Source organism: Panthera pardus, unplaced genomic scaffold, assembly GCF_024362965.1.
Source record: "Panthera pardus isolate Hobbes unplaced genomic scaffold, ASM2436296v1 HiC_scaffold_2, whole genome shotgun sequence".
Taxonomy (NCBI): domain Eukaryota; kingdom Metazoa; phylum Chordata; class Mammalia; order Carnivora; family Felidae; genus Panthera; species Panthera pardus.
In genome coordinates, this window is record NW_026526765.1 from 100528359 (window position 1) to 100544545 (window position 16187).

At 37.2% G+C, this 16187-nt stretch overlaps 1 protein-coding gene across 2 annotated transcripts in view; it reads right to left on the reverse strand.

The window, feature by feature from the left end:
- ARHGEF28 (Rho guanine nucleotide exchange factor 28) overlaps positions 1-16187 on the reverse strand; it is a 301505-nt gene that overhangs the window by 85478 nt on the left and 199840 nt on the right. For both annotated transcript variants that reach the window (XM_019463023.2, XM_019463024.2), the window contains 4 exons: positions 12909-13030; positions 8644-8924; positions 5332-5539; positions 2742-2853 (listed from right to left, as the gene is read on the reverse strand). In XM_019463023.2, the coding sequence (XP_019318568.2) occupies positions 2742-2853; positions 5332-5539; positions 8644-8924; positions 12909-13030 (723 nt within the window). The remainder of the gene's footprint in view (positions 1-2741; positions 2854-5331; positions 5540-8643; positions 8925-12908; positions 13031-16187) is intronic.

A 16187-nucleotide genomic window follows, 5' to 3' on the forward strand; every position in this document is an offset into this window, starting at 1 on the left:
CAAGAGATTTAGCCACATGTCCAAGATAATTAAGAAACTAATGGAACCAGACTCAGGCGACTGGACAAATAACAGCGCACAATGATTTTCACAAGTACATGCACGTCACTCCTCAAATTCTTAAAACTAGAACACTTGTGTCCTTCCTGGTGAGGTTTTAATTACTGACAATATTCCTGTCTATCTAAACACACAATGTACCAAAGGGAATTGTAGGACAGGATTTTGTGTATACAAGCATTAAATAATGTTGCCACCCCATCATACCGTTGGCCAAAAAAAAAAAAAAAAAATCATGAGAAACAATAGTAAGTAACCTCTTAGACATGACAAGGATGAGAAAACATCGCAAATAGGAATGAAAAGGGCTGAATCCGATCTTTGTATATCTGCAATGTAGCTAATATAAAGGGGCTTCCCACTGGGGGGAAAGAGGACTTGGATTCTGTTCAAATAGAAAAAGGTTTTGGCGCTATTCCAACTCACCAAGAGAGACCTTAAGGTAATGTAAATGTCGATTTACCTCTGATTAATCTAAGCAAACTAAACAATGAAACATTCCATCTTTGAACTAGTTAAGCTTTCACTCTTATGCTTTGATCACATTCACACACAAAGTTAAAACTATTCCTTCGTCCTTAAGAGTTCATTTATTCCTCATATCCTATGGTTTACCCATTGGAATTTTTGTATGTGCTGTTTACCTTCAACCTACATTGCCTATTTGTGATTCTTACCTTCTGGAGACCAAACTTCACTGAAAGGACCCTATTTTTAAATATACTGTCTAAAGTAAGAATTTAACAGAAAAGTCAAAAAAATTCAGGTCAGTTTTTTATTCCTTCCAACTCAACTGCCAAGATTTAAGGATTGTATGTAAGGCAAAGATACCCTTCCATATTCATTAATGAATTCATAAATCAGGGCTCTTTTCCCTTATAAATGATCAAATTCCTCTCAGTCATCTGGTCAACAACTTCCAACTTCTGAAGTGACTTTAAAAACCAGTCATACCACATATATAATGCCAAGGCTGCCATTTTGCACACTGCAAAGATTTAGAAGCATTGTCTAAATAGTTACAGTGTGAAGTTATTTTGCCATCTAGGACAAGCAGTGAAAAGACGTCAGGCTGCCATTAAAAGGAATCCCAACCAAAACTAAGGTTAAGCAGAACTGGAGATCTCAGAAAGACTCATGATGTGTGTGTGTGCATGTGCATGCGTGTGTACACGCACAGGCACATGCACACACACCCAGGGCAAATTCAATCCATCTTTTTCCTTTCTTTCTTAATCCTTTTCTCCATCTTCTCATTCCATAAATTCAAACTGACATTTATCATCAGTCTTGCTTTCTCCTCTTCCAGTAAAGATTCCCAGAGAGAATGAGGACAAACAAAAACAAAAACACCTAGCAGTTGTTTTGTGCTCTGTGTATCTTGCTCAGGATATTCATTCAACAAATAATTATGGAACATCTCCCATATATAAGTCATTGTTTTAGGATGGCAGTTCCAACCACAAAGATCATGTTTTTAAGACTGTTTTATGTGACATGCAAATACCAACAACAACAACGTAATAAAGAAGAGGTAAAAACGGGGCACCTGGGTGGCTCAGTCAGTTAAGCGTCTGACTTCGGCTCAGGTCATGATCTTTGGTCTGTGGGTTCGAGCTCCGCATTGGGCTCTGTGCTGACAGCTCAGAGCCTGGAGCCTGCTTCGGATTTAGTGTTTCCCTCTCTGCCCCTCCTCCACTCATACTCGTGCTCTCTCTCTCTCAAAAATGAATAAACATTAACAAAAATTTTAAAAAGTAAAAATGAAGAGAAGGAAACTTATGAAATAAATATTCTACAATGGGAAACTAAGAATACTCAGGCACCTCTCGCTTTCTGAATATTTTAAGATTCTTAAGGATGATAGACAAAAAAGCATTAATGCAATGACAAACATTTTATTTTAAGGCTCTGTATTACATATTGGCATACTTCCAGATATGCCTTTAAATATAGTTACTACGTAATATATTATGTATAGCAATACCTTTGTTTCAAAATACAGCAGAAAATGGGGGTGGTGGCTGAAAGGGGCTACAAGCACAGCTCTGAATTGCCCATAATCATTATATATGTAATTTGAATTGTTTTAAAAATTTGTCAAACTGTATGCTTATGATTTGCACCCTTTTCTGAAGGGTTTTATTGCACCCTTTTCTAGAAGTTTTATTTCTGACTGTTTACACCGCCACAAAGAGTGTTGAGATACCTTTACTCAGGTTCCAACTATTTTCTTTTATTTCAATGGTCTCAAGTCCCCCACTAAATAAAAAGAAGGGGGAAAAAAATCTATCTTGCCAAACCTTGCCTTTAAGTAAATTATTTCAGCAATTTAAACTAAGGCAAAGTAATTTTTTATAATTTGCTTCAAATCCTCTGAAGCTCTCATAATAATGAACCTAGAATAAACTCTAGCTTACACTACCATCCTGGAGGAAAACATTTCATTCAAAGAACAGAGCCACAGAGTGGTCTGTGCATATTTTTTAATATCATCATCAAATCTGTAACTGGACTAAAACACAGTGAGAAAAGGATTGTGCTAAGCTTTGAAAAATCAATTATGAAAATGGAACTGAAAATTCCTGCGTGCTGCTTTTATATATTTTATATACCTTTCCTGACTGAAAACCTGCTCTGGAAGAGAATGCTCTCAAAGCCAAATAGTAAATAATGCTTACCTTCACTGGAACCGCACAACGTAAAATCACGCACCAACCGAGTTTTTCCTAAAGAAATTTTGGGCGATGAGCAGGAATAAGAACGTGAGCGGACTCCAGAAAGTAATGATTCCTAGAAGAGATAACAAAGTTTAAAAAAAAAAAATTCCACACAGGACTTGAGAGTATGTGTTCACCACAAATGTTAGTAAGTCAGCGTCCCTGTGAAAAGACTCAGTGTGAATATTTCTGATGTGATCTCATCATTTGTTCTTGTTTGCCTATCACAACCTTTAAAATTGTACTGTCTTTTGAATGCTTTAGTAAACTCGAGCATCTCCCTGCCCATATACACTTTAAATACAAATATGACATTCTAATCAGGTTGGTTAAAAGTGAAAAACCAAGTCAAATGATTTTTTTCCCTGCATATTCAACAGTGGGTCACTTTTTTTTCAACCGAGTTGTCAGGTTTTTTGTTATTTTGTACTGTAGTATCTAAGCAAAATTCCATATTAACTTATAGCTTTTTATTTCATAATTATTAGAAGGTAGAGAAATAGCCACTTACATGGGGTTTTTAATTTCCCAACAGCTATTTAAACTTATAATGTTAGCTGTAGCCTCTCAGGAAGAATGCATCAGGTCAATTTACAAATCCTTTTAGTCTGTGCCCATCTTTCAACAGGCCTTCCATCTAGCACTTCCTGAAATGCTATTTGAGTATCACTGATTTATAGATCTTTAATTTTATTTTTTAAGTGACCTACTATTTTTGTTACTTCCTTCCCAATTACACACTATTTCTATATTTGCAACATATGTGACAATGCAAGGTGGCAAGATAATTAAAACATGGTTACCTTATGTGTTCCAGAAAAGTTAAATCAATATGGAATAGAATAGCATTAAAGCCATTTATGGTACCCAACTCTCACCCAATTGGGACCTAGGATCCTTAGGATTGATCCCACTTATCCATTTTTAAGCTATCACTTAGAGTTAAAAGAAAGTAATACAAAATTTGTTACTAAAATTAAGCCATCAGCAACTGTCCTTCACAAGCGCTGGGAGCTTCCATTCTCCCTAGATGAAAACATATGGTTTCCCTAAGTTCACTGGTTTAGTTAATGGGCCTGGAGGCAAGTTGAAAACAGAAGCCTGCCTCTGTTTCAAAGGGCCTTGAGACTTGGCTGCTGAATTTCTTATTAGGGAGGGCTCGCTGGTTCTAGATATCAGAAAGGCCACCCAGAGCTGTCCTATACCCCTAATGGTGACTGGCCACAAAGGGCCCTAGCCAAATGCCACCCTCTGCATTTAAGTCATACATAGTAATTATCTCCCCTAACAATGGAACTTTGAAAATTAGCCAGAACTCTTTGGCAAAAAGTTACATAGGGTAATTACAGAAGCAAGGCAAGATACGTTTTATAAGGCAGAGTCTTCCTGAAAAGCGAACAACCTGGAACTGATTAAGAAAGACCGAATTACTTTTCCCTCCAAGTAATGAGAAGTTTTTCATCATTCCATTCAAAGTGCAGAAGAAGTATCTACATGAACGACCATACCCATTTCTCACCATCCAGAAATATCACATGACATTCAGGTTCAAAAGATTATGACTGCTCTACAGGCCTAAGAGCTGGGGGAAAGGGTTCAGGAACGGTAGTCAGAAGGCCTGGACCGAACGATGGATCTATCACCAAGCATGGGCAACCTGGACAAGACATCTAATATCTCCAGAACCTCATTTACTCAAAAACTAAAAGGTAATATTTATGTCCTAAGAGAAAATGATGTATTTTGTACAAATGTAACACATGCTTCATATACTGCAAAGCACACTACAAAAACAGAGCATTATCATAACTATCAGAGGTTCACAGGAAGAGAAGTTTGGGCACAGGGCACATTATTTTACAGTAGTAAACTCAACGGAAAAAGAAAACAAATAGACAAAAGAAATCCAAAAGGAAGAAAACTTATGTGGAAACACAAAAAGGCTTTGTCTGCAAGGTTAAAAGAGTTCATTCTTTAAAATCTAAAACGAAACAAACAACCACAACAAAACTGCAATGTGAAAATGTCTATGAGAGAGAAAAGTCATCTCCTACAGGAAAAGTGACAGAGTTTACAGTGTCCCACGTTACTTGGTGCAGCCGGGAAGGCTCAACAAATACCACCTTTGCCTTAGTAATATTTACCTCGACACCGGAGCCAAGTAAAAATGTATGTGAGCCCAAACGAGGCTGAGCACTTAAATCCACTTCCTCTTGCCAGTTTTTCTCCCTTTGCTTAAGGAACGGTGGCATAAATCATTGTATGAGGCAGTAAAGTTTTCCAAGGATGTGGAAGATTATATGTACTGATGGCAAATTAATTTAATATAAATCAGCCATTTGAAGCACTATACGAATGAAATGGAGTGGGAGAGATTAAAAAGACAGACTCAGTCACACAGCTCCTGAGTCTCCAAAAACAAACAAACAAACAAACAAAATTGTTCACACAGGCGAATGAAACATAACCTGTCCTTCACATAGAGATGGACTGCTTTAGAGAACATGGCTTCCGTGCTAACAATAAACCAAATTAATAGCATTAAGAATACCTTCAACTGCAGGTTACTTGATAAAGAAAGGGACTCGGTCCTGGAGATACTAAAATCTGGTTCAGGGGTGGTCTCAAAAGAGTCCAATTCATCCCCACTAGGGATCCCGGTTCTTGAGGAACTCTGAGACACTGGAGTGTAGCAAACGTGTGAATGTTCAGAATGCCCCTCCCCTTCACTGTCGGCATCCAGGGCATCGAGGCTGGAACTAAAGCACAAGTAAGTAAACATCACGTAAGCCTACAGACTAACCGACACAGTCACTGGTTTCTGTTTCTCTCAATTCAAATTCTCCTTGGCCGAAGATGCAATGCAGACTCATTTTGTTTCTAACAAAACTTATAATTTTTCTCTCCCCCCGAAATCTCTTCTTCTCAAACTAAATTTTATGTTTCCCCAAATGAACATTGCTACCTAACAAACGCCATTTCAAGTACTTTAACAAAACCTGCTCTAAGTTGGTTCTGCCTTACTTATTTCATAAATCTAATTATTACTGGCCTTACGTATCCTTCAAATACTAAAACTGTGGATGAAACAAAACCACTGGGCTCTTTGGGAGGCCTGTGGGGAATAGGCAGCATGGGGCTGGAAAGCTCGGGGACAATCAGGGACAGACTGCAGTTCACGCCTCAGAACTGACTGTTGTCGAGAAAAGAGTCAATATGAGAGACTCTTAACAATAAGAGGGAGGTGGATGGGGGTGGGCTAGATGGGTGATGGGCATTAACAGGGGCACTTGTCATGATGAGCACTGGCTATTATATCCAAGTGGTCAATTACTCAGTTCTCCTGAAACAATACTGCACTGTGTATTAACTAACTAGAATTAAAATAAAAATTTGACAAAGAAAAAAAAAAAAAGACAGGAGTCAACATGAATCAAGCGGGGTCCCAAATGCGTCACGTTAGATCATCATTTTTAGAGATTTTAGGTGAGAATTCCCCCTCAGAAGCAGGTAATAATTCTGCTAACCTACTGCTTTTCTTTCCTATTTTCACTTTAATAACCATAAAATTAAAAGGAAAGAATGTGACCTTCCATATTCCTGGCTCATTCCATAATATTTACATTTTAAACCGCTCAAACTTTGAAGCCAAGTGCTTCTATAGGGATGTTAATGCTCAATGCATTTTCAAATGTGTTTTTCTTTCATTGTTGCAGTACTGGAGTTAAAATGTTAATGACAACACAATAAAACCATCTCGCTTATGAAATATGAAGCATAATATGAAACTTTGAATTAGTCCATGTTGGTTCTTTTTCTTAAAAATCCATAGGCTACTTAATGGCCACTGAATACCAATGTGATCAATTTCGACACTTACATAGAAATGAAAGCCACAACTGGCATCAGTGAGCTGTTCCAAAGTGGGGTTTTCTCCTTTCAGAACCCATGGAGGGATTTCACCTTGGCATTGAGCACAGAACACACCGGGGGTGGACTTCACACTGTAATTCAGTGCAAATGTTGAAGTCCAAAAAGTGATTTCTCATAAAAAAAAACAAAACAAAACAAAACAAACAAACAAAAACAAAAAAAAACAAAAACAAAAACTAAGGCTTGGTGTGAAGAAACACTTTCTGGCAAATACTTGTGCTCTGAATGTTACTACAATGTAATTATAGATATATTAAGGTGCTATGTAGTTTCCTTAATTCAGTGGTAGTCAGAGAGTAGACAGAGACCTTAGGGGATAAAGGTCTAATGTCTTGTCCCCCTCTGTTTGCTTTTAACTTGTGATCTCTGTATTAATAAACATTAAGTTCAAATGGTTGGCTGCCTGCAATCCTATCGTAATTTAACATAAGCCTTTCCAGTTACATACAACATTTCTCCATTGCTGTGAGTATAAGCTACAACTATCAGTGATTATTATCTTATTTTGCATGCTATACATTAAAACATTCCTTTTTCTACTAATTTCAATTGGGCTACTATTTTTCTTCATTAAGCTGTTAAGCTAAGATATTTGGTATCATGAACAATATTCTTTTTTTTTATAAAAAATTTTTTAGTGTTTATTTATTTTTGTGTGAGAGAGAGACAGAGTGCGAATAGGGAAGGGGCAGAGAGAAAGGGTGGCCCAGAATCTGAAGCAGGCTCCAGGCTCTGAGCTGTCAGCACAGAGCCCGATGGGGGCTCGAACTCATGAACCACGAGATCATTATCTGAGCAAAAGTCCCTTAACCGACTGAGCTACCCAGGCGCCCCTCATGAACAATATTCTTCGGGATCACCTCTCGGTCAATGTTTTATAAGGCTATTTTTAAAAATCCCATTAGTGAAATATGAAATATACTGTAGGTTGTGACCCAAATTTTCTTTTAAAATAGTATATAATAGAAAATAACAGAATACATTCCACATGTTATTTCATATGACATTTCTTTACTGTTTTTGTGTATGTTTGTGGCGTGGGGTCATGGTGTGAAAAGTATTTCTTACTGTGGATGGTGGTAAAACAAAAAAGGCAAGTTTTAGAATGAAACTTCATTCATCTTTTTTTTGTTGCTGTTGGGCATTTTAAAATAAATGTTGCATTGCTTACTTTCCCCTTGTAGCTTCTCAAAACAGTTAAGTTTCCGTAACATAATGGTTATATGCTGGGTCTATTTAATTTTCACCAAAATGTCTTAAACCTTAGAAAATTTAGAATTCAGGTCCCTGTGTTAACCCCAGTTTTTATTGTGTGCCCTCAAATTTCTCCTTCATGAGAAGTTGCCAGCCTCTCAGCTTGTTATTGACTTTTTAATGAGTGAGGTGCGTTTCACTTTGAGCTCATCATCAATCCTGTTACACACTCCTAACCTGGCACCCACTCAAAGAAGGGTCCCACAGCCATCCCAGAGCCAAAATGGTGCTTTCTGGGGGATCGCAAGTCCTTTCTCCTCATTCCTACATTTTCTACAAGACATAGAATGTCTTTACTAGATAATGCCAAATTATTTTCCAAAGTCACAATGCAATTTTCACTCCTATCAACTGTATTTGGGATTTCCACTGTATACATTTTCAACAAAATGTGGTATTGTTACACTTTAAAAATTTTTGCCTATCAAGTAATGTAGAATGCTATCACATTGTGCTTTTCCTCTATTATTTTTTTTTTTGTCCATTTTCATAAGTGTCTTACTTTTAAAGCAAGGAATATAGGAATGTAAAAGGGGGTAATATTTTGATGTAGAGATCAAAGTGGATGGGACAATAAAATCTACTAAAATATAATTTCACAAGTTGAGCTACAAAGTTTTTTGATATTCTACACTTTTCCTTCAGAATATAGTATCTTACTTTTTTTTCCCCTTACCTTCTTTTCTTTAGGTGACTTTGTTCCTTTTCAAATCCATGAAGACCAAAAGAAAGATTAAAATCGGAAGCATATGAACCAGAAGGTGATGCGAAGGACTGCCGAGCTTCAGTACTTGAGGCCACTTCCTTCTTCTCACTTAGCGGGTATTTTCCATGGCTGGTTTCCGCAGCAAGGATATGCTTGCAGCTCTGAGGTCCCAGAGTAGAACCCATCGATTGAGGGCAGGTGTTTGTAGTGATACCTTCTATGTTAATGTAGTTAATATCCAAATCGCCAACCTAGTAGTTGAAAGAAAAATATTTGCGGAGCAAAAGTAGGAAAGACTGGCGGAACAGAGAATAAAGTTTCCCCAATTTAACAACCTTCCACCTTATTTACCTTGTTTTGTTTGTTCTCGTTTTATGTAAGGAGAAATTCTTTCATGGTGTTTTTGTCCACTTGGGTGCTATCCCATAATTCACAAAAGGAAGAAGACCACCTGAGTACTTTTTAAAGTTGTTCTTTACTACAAAACCCAAAATGGACTATGCTTTTAACATTTTATGAGCCACTGACTCAAAAAAAGGGATGTATTTTAAATACTTGAGCCAAAATTAAAGAGTAGGCAATGACAGAATGGTTATATACTGTGTCTACTTTATTTTCATCAAAATGTCTTAAACCTTAGAAAATTTAGGATTTAGGTCCCTGGAATCTGGATAACCAAGGTAGTGGTGGTCACATAAATCCTAGTCTCAAAAAAAACAAAACAAATTACAAACTAAAATAAGAATAAAACTACATAAGATGCAGGGACTTAACTAAAAGACATAAAATGCCCCAAACTTCAAATTATCAGTAAAAAATAATGCTAATGCCAAATTTCAGCAAACAACCTGTTAGACTCCTGCCATAAGCCTGTGCAGAAAATGAGAGCTGTCTGGAAAATTCTGCATGGCAGAGTAAACAGGGAGATAGTGGAGGGCCTGAGACTGACCTAAAACCATCATTGGAAAAAGAAAGGGCAACCTACACATATGAAAAAAAAAAAAAAATCCTGGTTGATCAAAGCCCTTGTTCTAAGGAAGGGGCTTAAAAGCATCAGTGATCTGGGGTGGCAGTAATCAAAGGAGTTACTTCCAGGTGACAAAACAGTAATAAGAAAGAGGGTGAAACTGGTGACAGGGTAGTACAGGGGGAATGAAGTAAAAGGAGGAAAGGTGGAGTCCTAAATCTTCATCATCATAATAATTCACTACGGCAAAAACAATAATCAAGGAATGCTCAAACCAGCAGTTCAGAGTTTGTTAAGTAACAGGAGATGTACAGACTCAAACTCTCTCCCTGCAAGACGCTTAATATTTTAAAAGGAGAGAGTAATTTTACTGAAAACAAACTTGGCAAATCAAAGATAACATCACCAGTAATGGGATAAATTAGTGTCATGTGCCTCCTGATACAATGCACTGAGAAGAACACAACATCCTTTCTTTAATATTCCTGCCAACCACACGTAGCCTGAACCCAGCTGTGAGGAATTATCAGAGAAACCAAAACTGAAGGACATTCCTGGTCTGTAGTCTTCAAAATTATCAACTTCATGAAAGACAAAGACTAAGGACATGTTGCAAACTATAGGAGATTTAAAGAGAAAGGACAACTAAATGCGAGACATTTAACTGAATATTCTTTTGCTACAAAGAACATTATTGAGTCAATCTGTAAAAGTGAGTGAGGTCTGTAGACAGTTAATGCTATGTTAATGGTGATTTCCTGATTTCAGTAACTATAGGTGCTTGGTAAGAGGATAACCATGTTTTTTAGGAAATAGACTATGAAAGACTGAGGGGTAAAAGGGCACCATATTTTCAACTTGCCTTAAATGATTAATATTTATGTACTTATTTTCATCATTTGCATCTACAAACACATGCTCAGAGTATATTTACACTAAAATGTGGTAAAATATTAACATTTGGGGAATTTTGATAAAGAGTAAACATGTATTCTTTGTACTAAATTATGGTTTGAAATGATGTCCAAATAAAATGGATTTTTTTCAAAGTAGTTTATATAACAGAGTAATTTGCAAAATAGTTTCTACCATGTATATCTCCTCATCAGATAGGTTGATAACTTTGAGAATTCACTGGAAACAGCATCACAAATAAGATTCTCATCACAATCTAGTTAGATTTCTGTGCCAGGCTGGGGCAGATGAAGGAAATTAAACAAGATTCTTCTCAGATACTGATAGCAATTATTTCAAATATGCAGAATTTGGACTTCTTATATTATCCTTGCTATTCAAATCGATGTAGGAAAAGTGAAAGAAACCATATAACTATGCCCCACTGACAGAGTGAACTTTGTGATTTGTATCCATACTTGTAGTTTTAGTTCTGTTTTCATTGCACAAATCCAGCAATCCTCTGCCCCATTTCAGTTTATCGATTACGCTATTTGAGTTCTCTTGAAATTCACACTTCACATTACTAAAGCAATACTTATCTCAAGATCTCCCCAAACAAAATTCTATCCTAACCTCATCTTTGGTTTGGGAAGTTGTGCATGCTTAATGCAAGAACACAAGGGTCCTGCACATAATACTGAGTCATGTACAGTTTTAGCTACTTGAAGTAAAAGGAAATATTGCAGTATTCACTAAGGCTCAGAGCCAAAAGAACTCAAGTAGTATTTCATTTAAATGCTGAGAAAATACCACAACCATCAGAATCAGAATGTCGCTACAGCACGCCAAACCCAATTTCCCTGTGTCTTCAAAGAATGTCCCCAGAACTCCCTGTTTGTCCTAAACTCTGTTTCATCCTAGATTTCTGTAACTAGGGTTGACACTCAGCTGCTTTATGCCAAAAAAAAAACAAAAAACAAAAAAACCTATACCAGCTATTTACAACTAATTTCCATTCTGATTTATTGGTTCCTCTGTCATTTTGAGTATCATCCCAATCTCTGCCATTTATGATTTAACAATGATTTGAGGTAACAATGATTTTAACACAAAAGGAAAAAAAAAACAAAATACCTGACTCGGGGTGAAATTGAGACCTACTAGACAGAAAAGTATGTATCACAGAAAACATCTATAAGCAATATGCATGCTAACAATAACAAAAAGGGGCTCAATAAGCATATATATGATGCACCTTTTCTGGACATTAGGTTTTGAAGTCTGTGGATAAGGCAAAAATTATATGCTGTCAAAATTACCCTTGAAAAAGCCTAAAATTGTCCATAAATTAGTGTGCAGAGTAATCTTCAGATCTAAAACTATGTATTAATTTTTATAAATATTAAAATCTGAGGATCACTCAAACCACATGCCTCTATGAGATCTAACTCACCAATCTCTGCCAGAGAATAGGTGGGGCATTCTAAAGGGTTCCAACTTCCCAGGAGTATGATACCATTCTCTTTTAATAATGAAGCTATATAACCTTAGCATATGTTAATAGGTGCGTTGTAAGGATTAAAGAAGTGATTTATATGGCAACATTGTATGGGGCTAGCTTCAAGCTCTCGCTCATAACTGTTTGCTGGATTTGAATACAACTATTGTCGAATCAGGTTGTACACACACTGTTACTTTGAAAAGCTGTAAAGAAGATATTAGTTTCCCGGGGTGCCTGGGTAGCTGAGTTGGGTAAGCAGCTGACTTCAACCCAGGTCATGATCTCACAGTTCGTCAGTTTGAGCCCCATGTTGGACTCTGTGCCGACAGCTGGGAGTCTGGAGCCTGCTTCAGATTGTGTCAACCTCTTTTTCTCTGCCCCTCCCCTGCTCACACTGTCTCTGCCTCTCAAAAATAAATAAATGTTTAACATATATATTATGTATATATATGTGTATATATATATATATACACACACATATATATACACATATATGTGTGTGTGTGTGTGTGTATATATATATATATATATATATACATATATATATATATATATATTATACGTATATATATATAAGCTTCCAACTGTCATTTCCTATTTTGGCTGTAAGACAAGAGCTCTCACACTCTTCTCATTTGACAGTGTCTCACGATCCCTCTCTATAGTGCTTCATGATGGGTTAATGCGTGCTGTGAATGGAAAGGAGGACTTAAGTTAAATGCTCATATGAGGAGGCTCCACTGGAGCATCACCAGGGCCACCCTCAGGCTGAAATCTTGAGAGCTGCAAACCAAGGCTGAATATATTTCCCAGGTACTCAGCGTTTGGAAAGAGAGCAAGATCCCTCTTGTAACATCAGTCACACCTTACCTGATCTATCACCATACAGTTGGCATAAACTTCATCGCCACCATTCAGCACGTCAGAGAGCTGGCCTGCAGCAGAGAATGCTGGGGAACGCTTGGATTTTTTGAAGACATCAAAAGAGTGATCTAGCAGAAAAATGAAAATGGGACAGAAAAGAGTAGATGGAACTTATTTTACAGTCAAACTTTACCTTCTTAATCAAACCGTAAAACAACAACAAAAACAAGCGCAGATTGTGTTTTTTAAACACATTCATTCACATGTTAAGATCTACATGCATGTATTTTCTATTCTACATCCAAACCTTCCCAGTTATTTAAAGCCTACAGAACAGTACGAGATAAATATGGAGAAAACAGGCAGCAACCTCTTTGACCTCGGCTGCAGCAACTTCTTACTAGACAGGTCTCTGGAGACAAGGAGAACAAAAGCAAAAACGAACTATTGGGCCCTCATCAAGATAAAAAGCTTCTGCACAGCAAAGGAAACAATCAAAAAAACTAAAAGGCAACTGACAGAATGGGAGAAGATATTTGCAAATGACATATCGGAATAAGGGCTAGTATCCAAAATCCATAAAGAACCCACCAAACTCCACACCCGAAAAACAAATAATCCAGTGAAGAGATGGGCAGAAGACATGAATAGATAAATATGTGCCCATTTCAAGCACTGTTTTTCCAATCAAAAGAGATTTCTATAAAATCATCAGATTTTTGCTTTCAATTTTTTTTTATTTAAAAAAAAATTTTTTTAATGTTTATTTATTTTTGAGACAGAGAGAGACAGAGCATGAACGGGGGAGGGTCAGAGAGAAGGAGACACAGAATCTGAAACAGGCTCCAGGCTCTGAGCTGTCAGCACAGAGCCTGACGTGGGGCTCGAACTCACGGACCGTGAGATCATGACCTGAGCCGAAGTCGGCCGCTTAACCGAGTCAGCCACCCAGGCGCCCCGTGCTTTCAATTTCTAACAGATTAACATTCATCTCACTTAATAACTTGGAAGCATCAGTGCCTGAACTACAACCCCTGGATTCCACTCCAGTGTCCGGGCTCCATACCCTTTACTAACAGACCTAAAATAGTACAACGTCCAGTAGTTCTGTACAGCCTGACTGTGCACACTCTTAAAGAGAGTGTTGCTATTTTAATTACAGAATTGTTTTCACTTGCTTCTATGTTCTCAGCTTTGTTACAAATAGATGAGGTTGCTTAAGGTTGAATCCCAAAGAGTGCGGTGCAACCGTATTTGTAGGGAACCTAAGGTTGAAGGCAATAAAACACAGTGGAGCCAGAATGCTTCATTTCCTGTGACTGTGGTTAAATTACTTAATGTCCCAATACCTTAACAGAGTTTCTTCTTCTATAAAAGCTGATCTTCATCGTGCTTTCCCTGCCATAGGGTATGAGGGTTACAGGAGTTCAAACATGTAAGGCACTAAACACATGCCTAGCATTTAGCAAGAGGTCAATAAATATTAATTGTCACTGATACTATATTTCGTTATTAATAGCTATTTCAAGCATGTTCAATGTGAGATTATTGATACTAACCATAAGGTATAATATTAATATTATTAATACTGTTAGTGCTATATTAATAATAGAACACCCATGTCTGTAAATGACTCTAATAGTGTGGATTCAAAGTTTTATTTATAGCAAATGTCATCTTCCCTGACACTCCAGCAAGTGTTCTAGAGTGGGTACAAAATGCATAGTGTTGTCATTTCACCAGAAATGGCAATGATCTCCCTGCCCATCCTATCTGTATCGTAACATATAACCCAGGTAAGCCCATGAGAGTGCATGAGAAAATGAAAAAAAAAAAAAATTATTAACTGTTGGGCTGATGTACTAGGATAAAAAATTGTTCTTTCTTAGAAACTGCTGGATGACATAATGCAAGTGACAAAAATACATCAATTGTATGAGCCAAACAGCATCAGCTTTAGATTCTATTTCTTAACCTACCTGTTCACCACAGAAGGCCAAAATGAAATTTCATCAAGCTCCTTGAGTAAATATACAGTGTAAATGGGACGCATTTTCTTATATCCATAACGTCTTCTTTTATCAATTTACTTAAATAGCTAGCACTATAACACACACCCACAAATTCTTCACAAGCTTAATCTTCATGATCAATTACCATACACTTTCATTGTAATTACACAAAATTTTTAAAAAAAAGCATGTTCCAAAGATTATAAATCAAGAACCTGACAAAACACTTTCAGTGTGTTCTGAAGAAAATACCTGCTTATAGGTCATTTTACAGAATGTGTGAAAAACAATCATAAATAACTCAACATGCCCTCTAACTGCTCTAGAATGTTTTAAGTCCACACACCATAACGCACCTGGTATTTCTGCCATCACATTTGGGGGGCCGGTTATGCCCTTTTTTAGCCACTTCTATCACCGGCAAATTTAAGACTTCATTGGTAACTAGACTAAGAACAAGGCATTCAACAAAACAGTTGCAAACAATTGATAGATTCTATCTTAAAAACATAGAACCAAAAGCAACAGCACCACAAATTGTGTGGTACCAGTGAATGTACTGACCAGTCACCCAAAAGCCATGTTAGGAACTACCAAGAGAAAGAGCTTTGTTGGCAAAACTCTGACCCTCACTTCAAAGATGAGCAGAACTAAGAACTACTTTTGTTATCCTTGCATTCACCTCCCCCCCCCCCCCCACAAACAAATCTACCTGGCCCTATGCAGCAGATCAGAATGTGTAAGATCAAACCAAGCAGTAAAATAAACTGAAAGATGGCCGAGTTCCTTTGGTTACTTTGACCAAACTGGGGTTTAATTTGTTTTCTTCATAATTTGACTAGTGTTTTAGAAAACGATGTCGCTTGTTAACAAAGACAGGTGCATAATCTCTTATCTCCAATTCTGAAATCGAGAAAGCTCTTAAAATCAAAACTTTTCTGTATCAATTTGGTTCACAGACATATTTGGTGCAAAATCTGACCTGAATCCATATGAGGCCATGCATAGTTTTTATTTACCTTATCTGGTGTGAATACTCATGCATTCTGCTGCAGAAATACTACCACACTGGAGAATGGCATTGCCAGTCATATCATATGTATATAAGCATTATTCCAAAAAGATCTGAAAATGCTAAATTCTAAAACCAATCTAGTCCCAGTAATTTCAAACAAGAAACAGGATCTGCTGTAAAAATTACAGCAGAGGGGCACCTGGGTGGCTCAGTCAGTTAAGCAGCTGACTTCGGCTCAGGTCATGATCTCGCGGTTCG